Source organism: Alexandromys fortis, unplaced genomic scaffold (assembly GCF_014885135.2).
Source record: "Alexandromys fortis isolate MF-2015 unplaced genomic scaffold, M_Fortis_MF-2015_v1.1 scaffold_85, whole genome shotgun sequence".
In the NCBI taxonomy this organism is placed as follows: domain Eukaryota; kingdom Metazoa; phylum Chordata; class Mammalia; order Rodentia; family Cricetidae; genus Alexandromys; species Alexandromys fortis.
In genome coordinates this window covers 2,550,549-2,563,043 of record NW_026067975.1, presented here as the reverse complement: position 1 = coordinate 2,563,043, position 12,495 = coordinate 2,550,549, and the positions used below count along the sequence as shown (strand labels likewise).

Genomic DNA, 12,495 nt, shown 5'->3' with positions numbered 1-12,495 from the left:
CTCTTAGATTAAGCAGCTTTTAAGGTCCACATTTTCCCATTTTAGGATCTTTGATGCTTGAGCTCTGGAAAATGATCACAAAGTTCCAGAGTCCAACAACCCCAAGAAATATTGCTGTGAGAAATAGGCCAAATATTAATAATGTAAGACAGAGCTTTCCTTAGTTGTAGGCAGGGAAACTGATGGCTAACTGTATGGACAAGCTTGGCTAAGTTATTTGCATGTTGCTCTGGGAGGTATATTTTGGACATGACTGACATTTAAGGCAGCGTCCCTGAGTAAAGAAGACTGCTCCCAAAACATGACTCAGCCTCACCAATTGAACAAGGGCAGGCTTTGGAAGGAGGAATTCCCAAGCAGTAGCCCAGAAATGTGCCTTGTTTGCCAGCCTGCCCTACCTTTCCAGGCTTGCCAGGCCCCACAACTGTGTTTACCAAATTCCTTAAAGTCCGTCCCCTCAGGGATGATAGCTCAGTAGGTAAAGTGCTTGCCAGCCAAGCATGAGGACCTGAGTTCGATCCCCAGAGCCCATACTAAGATATCTATAAACCCAGGGAGCCGCAGGTCCTAGTGAGACTGCCTTGAGGGACAAGCTCAAGCTTAAGCTGTGGCTCTCTGGCACTGGCTCTCTTCCCTTCAGTATTGGTCCAGCTTCAGTTTCTGTTCTCAGGAGAACCAGAACAGCACAGGACTAGTCATCAGGCATGACCAACAATTACAGCGCTGGGAAGTCACTCACTCGCTTGCTCGCTCTCTTCCTCCCTCCCTCCCGCACTCCTACCAAGTGGTCTGCAATGGTAGGCAAGCTGAGGCCATAAGGAAAAAAATGTGTGTTGTTGTGCAGGGACAGACTATAAAGAGAGGGGCTGCCGGGTGGTGGTGGCGCACATCTTTAATATCAGCACTCAGGAGGCAGAGGTGAAATTGTGAGTTTGAGGCCAGGGTGGTGTACAGAGCAGACCGAGTTCCAGGACAGGCTCCAAAAAACATGAAAGCTAGTCTTTAAAAACCAAACCATGGGGCTCATGGTCATGCTTCAAGAAATATAGCTCAAACCCAATTTGGGCAAATCTGCGGAAAGCAGGTAAGCCAATAAGATAATAAGAACAAGAAGATAATATTCTTTTAAGCTGACAAATTACCCCACAAAACATCATCACGAAATCTAACTTTGACTATTTCTACAGCCCCCGGTTTTATTGCGCAAAGAGGCAGGCCGGGCAGGCATTACTTCCCACAGAGGCCCTAGGCTGGAGGGCTATTTGCACTTTGCTGAAAAATGCCTGGAAGAGCCTCTGGCTGGTGAGCAGCAGAAGAAAGTGAGCCGTTGAGGCTCCCAGATTGTCCAAATCTGCCACTGCCAGATACTGCGACGCAAAGTAACCTAAAGCTTGCTTTGGTTCATTGTCGGCAGCGGCCTTTTAGTGTCATACATCATCCCAGGGACATCTAGCCGTCGTGTATTAAACATGCAAGCTTTTCTGCGTAGGGATGTCATGAGGAACCTTGTTTACTTTCGGCCAAATATGCTTTTTCTTGAGTGGAAACAGGGCACAGTGGTTAAAAGCACTTGTTGCTCTTGCAAAAGACCTGGGTTCGGTTCCCATCACCTACGTGGCCGCTCACAACCGTCCGACGTCCTCTTCCACCCTCTACGGCACCAGGCACACACGTAGAGCACACACACACACACACACACACACACACACACACACACGCAGGCAGAACACATAAACCTAAAAGAAAAACTTCAAAACTTTTCACTCCACCTGATTTTTATTAACAGGCATTCGTAAAAAGTCATCTGGGCTAGAAGGGAACCTCTGAGTTTCAAAGTAAAGGTCCCTGAACCACGGCGCCCAATGCCGTCTTCGCCAGGTTCCCACGCGGCGCTCGGCGCGCGGCCCTGACGTCACGGGGCCAGGGGGCGGGACTGGAGGTGGGGCAGCAGGGCCTCGCGAGGGAGCGGGGCGGGGCCGAATCTCGCGGAGGGGTGGGGCGGGGCGGGGCCGAATCTCGCGGAGGGGCGGGGCGGGGCGGGGCGCGGTGAGGGTGGTGGCCGCGCCGCGCGCGCTCCGCCGGGGGTCTGGCGTTTATAGCTTGGCGCTGGCCGGGCCCGGTGGCGGCTGCGGTGCGCGGGGTCGCGATGTCGGGGCTGCAGGCGGGTGCAGAGCAGCGGCGCGAGGAGCCGAGCGCGCCGGCCTCGTCGCCCTCTCGCTTCGTGCTAGGGCTGGACGTGGGCAGCACGGTGATCCGCTGCCACGTCTATGACCGGACGACTCGGGTGCGAGGCTCCAGCGCGCAGAAGGTAACTGGGCGCGGAGGGCGTGTCTGGGTCTCTGGCTGCACCCTCGCTCCTTCTGCTCCCCTGGGGACTCAGGCCAGTGTGGCCCGGTGCCTGTCGCTAGCTTCCTGTCCCACGGGATTCATCGCTCTAGCTTTACCTGAGTGAAACTGAGATGACTCGCTGGGCTGCACGGACAGGCTGCCTGTGTGTGTGTGTGGACAGAAGGCGGTTTGTGATTTCCTGGGTTTTTCTGCACTTCCCCATCGACTTTCCAACTCTTGTCTTCCCACATTTTAGTTCTTCAGATATCGATGGACTGTAAACTTACATATTTTTTCGGTTGTGTCATTTAAGAAGAATTCATTACACTTATTTATTATGTGTGTCTGCATGTGCTCGTGTGCTGTGGTGCACTTTTGGGGGACAGAGGACAACTTTCTCGGCCATCCGTTTTCTCCCTGGAATTGACTCAGGCCGTCAGGCTTGCTGGAAGCACTTTTACCTGCCTTGGCTTCTTACTGGTTGTCATTGTTGTGTTCCTGAAAGTGCTAGGTCCTCAGATTACCATCTGACTTCCCTGGAGATCGGAGATACTGAACAAGTTTTGAAAGTTGACTTGTCTGTACTTCTTTCCATCTTTGAAAATTCATAGAAATGTCTTCTTCAGGCTTGAGAAGCCATTTGGTTGGTGTTTGTTAGCAAAGCCTTAACACCCATTTTTAGTGACGTGCTGATTTCTATACAGGGATCAATGCAGTTGATTTGGTATAGTGTTCGTATTTACTCCTTTCAGTACCAGCATTGTTTTCTCTCTTCCTCTTCTTTTGGTTTTTTGAAACTGAGTTTCTCTGTGTAACAGTTGCTGGCTGTCCTGGAACTCACTTTGTAGATCAGGCTAGCCTTGAACTCAGAGACTGACCTGCCTCTGCCTCCTGGTGCGTGCGCCGCCACTGTCCTGCCAATGCCAGCGTTTTCTAACGCTTAAGATTTTAGAGAAGATGAGAGACATCTAACCGCTTCCCTACAGCTCTGGACTCTTTTCAGTGTGCTACCCTGCTTCTCACTCTGTCTGTGGATGCATTTATCTCAGCAATTTCCCAGGAATCCACTGATAGAGTAAAAGTAGTGACTGCCTTGAGCATGCGCTTTGAGGAAGAGACTTCATTCAGGGTTCTGTACTGGGGGAGTTGGGTCTGCTGCGGCTCCCTCTCTGGCTAACTGGGTGGGTAAGAGCATGGTCCACCCACTTAGTCCATAGCTGTGCCAACGGGAAAGGACGGGCAAGAGGCAGAGACTGAGCTCTTGTGTTATTGTAAGTCTTTATCACAAACACAATGATACTTTTTAGTGTTTCTTATAATTCTAGTCACAGAGTACATTTGCTTAAGCAGTTCATTTTTTAATTAGTTTTTTTATTTAGTGAATGAGAATTTGGATCATAAAGGAGTCAGCTCAGCAGGTAAAGATGATTACACATTGCTCCTGAACTTGATGCCCTGAACTGGATCCCTGGGAGGGTCATTGAGAGAGAAGAGAACTGTCTCCTGCAAGTTGTCCTTTGACCTCTGCATTTTAAACCATGGCACAAGTGTGCCCACCCGCCCCAAAAATACAAATTTTAATAAAATTTAACAAGTTGGTAGACACTGGGCAGTGGTGGCACAGGTCGTTAACCCCAGCATGTCTCTCCCTCTGGAGAGGCAGAGACAGGTGGATCTCTGTGATCTTGATACAGAGACAGGCAGATCTCTGAGTTCAAGGCTAGCCTGGTCTACAGAGCACATTCCAGGCCAGCCAGGGCTACACAGTGAGACCCTGCCTCAAGATGAAGTAAAGATAGAATAAGTGATATGCACTTAGAGTCCTAGGACTTCAGTTCACCCCATCATGTGACTGTGACTTAGCCATGCCATTTGTCTGTCCTCATTTTGAATATTTATTTGATGTGCATTGGTGTTTTGCCTACATCTGTAAGGCTGCATATCCTTTGGAACTGGAGTTACAGACAGCTGGGAGCTGCCATGTGGGTGCTGGAAATCAAACCCAGGTCCTCTAGAAGAGCAACTTTACCGCCGAGCCATCTCTCCAGCCCTGTGTCTGTCTTCATAATGGAAGTCACACCCCTTGTAATACAACGGAAGGATTACTCATAAAAAACTAAAATCTTAGTGTAGGAGGAGTTGATTCATACAGCCAGACATGTCACATGGAAAAGAAATAAAAAGCAAGGAGAGATCATCCCTTGAATACGTGAGCAGGACAGGCTCCCATGATCTTTAAGTTCAAATTGAAATCCAAACATGAATTTTTGCATTCAGTTTGTATGAGGTGTTTCTGGAGACTTCTGTAATATTTTCTTCTCATTTTTTATGGTGATGTTGGAGAACCTCCCCTCCACCTCCACCCTCAAGGTTCTGCATGTTACACCCTTAACCCCAGCAGCTGTATTTTTTTTTTAAGTCTTTCTTGGGGCCATCAAGATGGATCAGTGGGTAAGGTTACTTACTGCCAAGTCTGATGACTTGAGATCGATGCCTGGGACCCACATGGTAGGAGAGGAATGACTTGTCCAAGTTGATCTGATCTTATGTGCTCTGAGCATTAAGCATTTAGTCACACACAGAAAATACAAAAAAAAAAAAAGTGTTAAATACTAGAACAAAGGTCCGCATTTGCAGCTCTCAGATGTAGATTTGATACTTTGATTTGGAAACTGGGGAAACGCATCATGCTCCTCCCAGTGGGACTTGGTGCTTCTGAGAAAACCCTAAGATGTGATGGCAGGAGGAGCGGGACAGAAGGTCCCAGCACAGCGGCATCAAGGCCTCCAGCGCTGGAAAGCCGGGGTCACGCTTGAAGAAAGGACTCTGCCTTTTAATCAGCAGGTGTTTTCTTGTTAACTTTCACTGTTTCCTCCTGTTTGGGCTTAGTCCTCTTCCGCCAGGGGCACGTTTCTCATGCTACATGTTTAGGGATTCCCTTGGTTTGAGTTTACTCCTAAGGATTAGTGTTAGAATCTTGGCAGCCAGTGTGATGCTTTGGGAGCCTTAGATTCTATAGGAGGTGGGTCCTAGGGAGGAGTCATTATATCCTCAGGGAGCTGTCCTGGAGGGGAGTAAGGTACTTCTCTGCCTAAGGAGAACACTGCCTTCCTGCTCTCTGCTTCCTGTCTCTTCCTTCTCCTCCTTTCTCTCCTCCTTCCTTGTCTTCCTCCCTTTTCTCTTTCTCATACCCCCTTTTCTTTCTCCTCTTTTCCCCTCCTCCTTCTTCCCCCTCCTCTTTTTCCCCCTCCTCCTCCTTCCCTCTTTCTCTTCTCTTTTCTTTCTCCTCCTCTCCTTCCTCCCTGCTCCCACACTTTTTGTTTTGTTTTGTTTTTTGAGACAGATTTTCTCTGTACCTTTGGAGCCTGTCCTAGAACAAGCTCTTGTAGACCAGGCTGGCCTCACACTCATAGCGATCCACCTGAATTAAAGGCATGTGCCTCCATCGCCCATCTCCCTGCTCCCCGACTTTCGGTGACTTCAAACTCTTGGTGATACTCCTGTCCAAGACTCCTAAGTGCCTGGATCTTAGGGGTGTGCCATCATGCCTGCCTATTTCTTCTTTGTGTGTGGTCCAGGTAGAAGGCTGTCTCCCTCCACGGCAGTAGGATGCAGCCACGCGAGCCCTTGCTGACCTAAGTGGGCTACGTGATCTCGAACTGTCAGCCTCTAAAACTGATCCTCTAAAAACAAAATCTCAGGTGTTTTGTTATAGCAACTGAAAATGAATATGACTTGAGCTGTCCAGATTGGTGCAGAGGAGGGATGGAATCTGGAAGTCCCACCATTTGGTCTAAAGATTTGGAGGCTTGAAGCAAGGGAAGTTGTTTAGAGGGAGGAATCGTTTGCTGCAGTTGAAACATTCATTCTAGCACAATAAGAAAAGCCTTGTAGAACTGCTCCGTGGGAGGGAGTAGATTTTATTGAATCTGCTTCTCAGCAACACCACAGAAAATAGTGCACCCCCCCATCACCTTGGTACTCTCCGGCTCTCCAATTTTCTTTCTCCTGACCATTTCTCCCGTGTTGGAAAGTTCCTTCAAATGGTACTTGGTGAGTTGTCTGCTCATTTTTTCGGTACCTTGCTTTCCTAGAAGCACTGTAGCCTGGGTAATATTTGTAAGCTCACCTTCTCCGGAGAGTGAGTCTAGTACCCGTTGCCTGGCGATGAGAAGCAGAGGCAGGACTAAGTGACTTCAGGAAACCTTACAAAGACGTTCCTCCAGCAATCATGTATCTTCCCGTTTCCAGGGCTCAGCCCTAAATCCCTGGTCTCTGCTATGGGCTGCTTTCTGAGAGTTTGGGTGACTGGCGCACACCCCCTCTGTCTCTTCAGTGCCTATGAAGTCATAGGCACTCGTAGATGCTGAGGGGAAAATGGGCAGAGGAGACACACCTGTGGGTGCTCCATTCTGGGGACAGACAAGCGGCAGAATGACTCGCGGCTCACAGGGCATTAGAGGGACTGATGGCTTTACGTTGAGTGTACTGGGCAGAAGGGGTAGCGGGAGTGGCACCGTAACCTGAGCAGGGCATTTGCCACCTGCCCACTCTCTGTTCACTTGTTAAATCCAGTCTGATCCTGTTGGTTCTCTTCTCTTTGTCCTTGGCTTGGTGCCTTCTTTTTGAGACAGGGTCTCTGTAATTCAGACTGCCCTGGAAGTGAAAACAGACCTCCTGGTGCTGGGATAACAGGTGTGTAGCCCACACCTGGTTATCTTTAAGCTCGGTTATGTTTTTCTTTTAGAAGAGTCTTGAAAAGTATTGGGGATAAACATATATGTTCATCAGTTAAACTTTAAGCCATAGACTCGTAAAACGTTTTTTAAAGACTATTTAAAAATTTTTACTTATGGGTGTGTCTGTTTGTATGTGAGAGTGTATGTCACATGTATGCCAGTTCCTGCAGAGGGTAGAGTTGGAGCTAAAGATGGCTGTGAGCTGACATGGGTGCTGGGAACCGAGCTCAGTTACTCAGGAAGAGCAGCAGGTGCCCTTCACAACTAAGCCATCTCTCTAGCCCCTTAAACCTTTTTGTTTCCAACTGTTAACTGAAATAAAATGGGAAAATGAAAATGAAACAGGTTAGCTGCAGTGGGTAAGGACCAGGAGTTGGAGGCCAGCCTGAGGCACGTAGCAAGTCCTCTTCGACTAAGGCACCTGGGCTGGGTTGAGGCTCAGTGGCTAACGTGCTTGCTGCTGGCCAGTGTGAGCTCTCATGTCACAGCGAGTGACGGTGGCAGAGACAGGCAGATCCCTGGTGGCCAGCCACTCTAGCTGAAGCAGTAGAGATCAAGAGCATGTCTGAAAAAATAGGGTGTAAATGGGAGAGGAAGACACCTTACAGTGACCTCTGACCTCCACACAAGCACAGACATGCACACCTGCACTTAAGTGTGTGTGTGTGTGTGTGTGTGTGTGTGCCACCCCCAACCCAATAGCAAAAAGTAATGGTTTTGTTTGTGTAAAAGTAATGTTTGTTTTGTTTTTTGAGATAAGGTTTCTCTATGTAGCCCTGGCTATCCTGGAACTCATTCTGAATTTTTTTTTAAAAAAGTAAAAAGTAAAATGGAGATTTTTTTGTATGTAGTTCTATGAGTTTTGATACCTATGAGACTAACCTAAAACCTCCTTTACACACCACCTTGTCATCCTCCTCCAGTACCTCACCCATCCCTTTCTCTATGACATAGTTTTGTCTTCTGAAGACTTCTATGAAAGTGATTGTGCCACTGGGGATATGGCTCCGTGGATGTAAGTGCTTGCCATACAAGCATGAGGATGGATCTCAAGCACCCATGTTAATATTGGGTGAGCCTGGCAGCCAGACCCCTGACCCCATGATCCCAGAGCTGGCATGGTGGAGGAAGGGTCACTGGAGCTAACTGCCTAGCTAGACTAGCTACATAGACGAGTCCCAGATCCAAGGAAGAGCCTCTACCTTGCAGGCTCCCCCCCCCCCCCAGGGTTTCTCCATAGCTTTTTTGGTTCCTGTCCTGGAACTAGCTCTTGTAGACCAGGCTGGCCTCGAACTCACAGAGATCTGCCTGCCTCTGCCTCCCCAGGGCTGGGATTAAAGGCGTGCGCCACCACCACCCGGCCTTGCAGGCCTTCTTGAATGGCTCATGTTGTCAACCTGACAGAATCTAGGATCTAGAATCATCTGGCAGTGTGTCACTTGATGACATGACATGGCCATGAAGGAGTATCCTGGTTAGCTTAGTCCTTGTGGGAGGACCATCTTAACAGCCGGGCAGGGGACCTGGGCTGTAGACAATGGGGAATGTGAGCAGGGCATTGTTACCCTGTTCCTGACTGTGGATACAGTGTTACCAGCTGCTTGAAGCTCCCGCCTCCTTAACTTACCCCATGTGATGGACTCTACCCTTGAGCTGTATCCAGAATAAATCCTTTGTCTCTTGAGTTGCTTCAAGGTTTTTCCTTAGAAGCTGTTTTATAGGTGAGAGCAGAGGAGAAGGGACAGGACAGCTCCTGTTCCTGTGTGACAGGTCCTGAGAAAGGGTTGTGCCCTTCAGTTAGCGTTTTATTTTAGCAAGAGATAAAGGAACTGTGACATCGCCATACACACATGCATGCGTGTGCACCCACATGCATACAGACATACGTATCACATACACACAAAGTGGCTATGATAGTGTTTGCTTTAATCATGGAGGCTGAGGCAGGAGGACAACACCAGGCTGTTGCTCTGCAGCCCCTTGTAGTCTGCTACATGTTAGGAATTTATCCTTATGCAAGCTCTGTGTGGACGCAAAAATCCCGATCAAGCCAAATTAAAAGATAACCAGGTTTTATGGGATTCCTGCGCTCTTGGGTGGCCCCGAGGGGGAACTGGGAGGCCAGCTGGTCCTGACACTCCTCAGGGGAGGGGTCAAGGCTTGGCAGGCACAGAGACTGGGCCTCCAAAGGTGGAGGCCGGAGACCAGGACTTGGGACTTACACTACATAAACATTTCTTTCTACTGGAATTAAAAACAGCAACACCAAAATCAAGAACAATGAAGAAAGAAATGTCTTATATAGACTCATAGGGAGGCATCTCAGGTCAGCTTTATTCAGTTAATCTAGCCTTTTGAGATGCGCCCACGCCATGTCTATCCACAGTTCATTCTTGGTTTGTTACTTGTTTGTTTTCTTTCTGGTCCTGGGAACCGAACCAGGGTCTTGCGCTTGCGAGGCAAATGTTCTTCCACTGAACTGAATCTCACACCCAGCCCCTTCCGTCTTACTTCTGATGGTAATCCAATACAGACACCACATTCATTGTCCTGTAGAAGTCTGTTTGGGTTGTTTTCAGTTTCTGGTAGTTATGAATAGATTTCCTATGCATGTTTATGTACAGATGTCAATGGGAGCGTTCTCATTTCCCTGGGGTAAATATTTAGGAGTGGGGTTGTTGGGGCATATGGTAAATGAGTGTTTATCTTTTTTTTTTCTTTTTCAAAGACACACGCTCACTTTGTAGCCCTGGCTGGCCTAGAAGTCACTATGTAGACACGGCTGACCTCAAAGAGATCCTGCAGCCCCTGCTTCCTGAGTGCTAGGATTAAAGGCACCGATATGCCTGGAAAAGAATGTTTATCTTAATAAGAAATTGCTGAGCCAGAGGTGTAGGCACATAACATAACACTTGGAAGGTTGAGGCAGGAGAATTAGCAGTTCAGAGTCATTTTTAGCTAAGCTAAGAGTTTGGGCCCAGCCTGAGCTACGTATGAGATGCTGTCTCAAAACCTATCAAACCATACCACACCACCCCAAACAAAAACAAAACAAAACAAAAATACCCAGCCCCTTTCTACATTGGTTGTACCATTTTACACCCTTGCTAAGAATTCGCTGAGACCCACCTGCTCTGTATATCCGTCACTGTTGTTGTGTGGCTTATGTATTTATTTGCGTTTAATTCACAGTAGTATTACTGCTGTGTGTGCCCGCATGCAGTCGTGCCTGCCTGCGTGGCATAGTGTATATGTTTGGCGCAGTGTGACAGCGTGTGTGTGGGATGCTAGAGGGGCAGCTTTGTGACCTTAGTTTTCTTTCTACCTGTATCTGATTTCTGGGGATGGGACTTGGGCATCTTCATCTGTGGAGGAATCTGCCAGTGGCTAGGTTATTGTTAGCACCTTAGGCTTATCTACAGTTAGTGGGAACACATTGGTTTTGTTTATTTTTAAACGATTTTTTTTTAGATTTTAAAATTTTTAACTTATATGTATGCATCTTTTACCTGCATATATGTCTGTGCACCATGTATGTGCAGTACCCATGGGGACTGGGAGATCCATATGAGCCACCATGTGGGTACTGGGAATTGAATTCAGGTGCACTAGAGAAGAGCGAGCGGTTGTTCTTAACTGCTAAGCCATCTCTCCAGCTCCAGCTGCTTTTGTTCTTTCATTTATTTATTTATTTATTTATTTATTTATTTACTTACTTATTTTAGCTTTTGTTGAGACAGGGCCTCCTTATGTAGCCCTTGCTGTCCTATAATCCACATGTAGACCATGTTGGTCTTGAACTCACAGAGATCCTCCTGCCTCTGCCTGGGACTAAAGGCGTGTGCATCTGGCGGTTTGTGTCTTTCTAATGGCTAAGGAAGTTTAATATCTTCATATGTGTATTTACCATCTGTATATTTTTCTTGGGAAGTGCTTGTTTTACTGTTTTGCTCATTTTTAAATTGGATTGTTCATTTGTTTGTTGAGCTTTATATATTCTGGATCTAAGTCTGTGTTGGATATCGATAGGCAGCCATTTTCTACTAACATATGCATTGTAATTTCATTTTGCTCTCTCTCCCCCCTCCCTTCTCTCTCCCTTCTCTCCCTCGCATTACCTCCTTCTCCTCCTTTCCTTCCTTCCCCTTCCTTTTCCTCTCACCCCTTGGGCTCCCACCTTCCTCCCTCCCCTCCCCTCCCCCTTCCCCTCCTCCTTCTCCTCTCCCTTCCCTTCTCAGATTTTATGACACAGAGTTGGGGATGATCTTGAACTCCTGAACTTCCTGCTTCTGCCTCCTGTTGTCCCCAAAGGAATTCACAGAGCTGGATTTCTGATGCAAATTACATGAGGGTTTTCTAATATTCAAACTCAAGTTTGGACCAGCATCTTTCCAGCACCCAGCATAGTGGATGCAGAAAGTGTGGCAGGAAGCCCTGGGAGGGTAGAACTTTTAAAGGGGAAAAGCCATCATCAGGGGAGTTCATGTCCTGTCTTTCGTCTTGGGATTGGGTAAGGAGGGCATAGGGTAAGGTGGTTCCTGAAACCATTGGTCAGTTTTTGGGCAAAAAAAAAAAAAAAAAAAAAAAAAATCTAACAAAGAGCCATACTGACAGAAAAACGAACTGATGTCACAGGGGAGTGTGCTTCTCTCTCAGAACTGCTCTTGACAGCTGGTTCAGACACACTGCCTGGAAGAAAAGAGAACCCCTGTCTCGAAAAACCAAAAAAAAAAAAAAAAAAAAAAAAAAAAAAAAAAAAAAAAAAAAAAAATCTAACAAAGAGCCATAAATTACTGACAGGGTATCTTCAAGGTCAGGATGCCGTCCAAGAACATCTGGACCTCATTACATTTTATGGCCCTGCTCCCTGTCTTCTTAATTGACTATTTTTGGGGTATCTGTTTAAATTTCTGCTATGGCAGCACATTTCTGGGGCTGAGATCGCCCACCCCCCAGCTCATTATGAGGCATAAGCTGAAGCCCCCTCTTTAAAATGGAGTTTGCCCAGTCAGGTCCCCACGCCCCCAATTACTAGGGTTGTAGGCATGTGCCACTACTGTGCCAGGAACATTCATTTTAATAGTTCATTTGCTTTTTTATTATTTTTCATTCATGTATTTATTCACTGATTCATCTGTTTATTTAGGTTTTGTTTTTTTAAGAAAAGGTCTCCCTATGTAGTCCAGACTGGTCTACAACTCATGATTCTTCGGCCACCAACTCCCAAGTGTTTCGATCACAAGTGTGTGCCACTACACTTGGCTAATAGCTTGTGTTGTTTCCAATGTGTCCTTGTGTGTGCACAACCGAGTAGTCAGGCAGGAAACTGGGCTGTGATCTGTCTTCATTCTGCCGGTTTTGGTTTGTTCTTTGGCAACATGTTCCTACCAGGGCAGCTTCCCCTGAACCCAGGAGTTAATCCACACCC

General features: G+C 47.4%; 1 protein-coding gene across 1 annotated transcript in view; it reads left to right on the top strand.

Moving 5' to 3' along the window:
- Positions 1–2,068: 2,068 nt before the first annotated feature.
- Gk5 (glycerol kinase 5) overlaps positions 2,069–12,495 on the top strand; it is a 72,636-nt gene continuing 62,209 nt past the window's right edge. Inside the window, exon 1 of the mRNA XM_050157344.1 lies at positions 2,069–2,308. Coding sequence (XP_050013301.1) covers positions 2,147–2,308 — 162 coding nt within the window. The 5' untranslated portion in view covers positions 2,069–2,146. The remainder of the gene's footprint in view (positions 2,309–12,495) is intronic.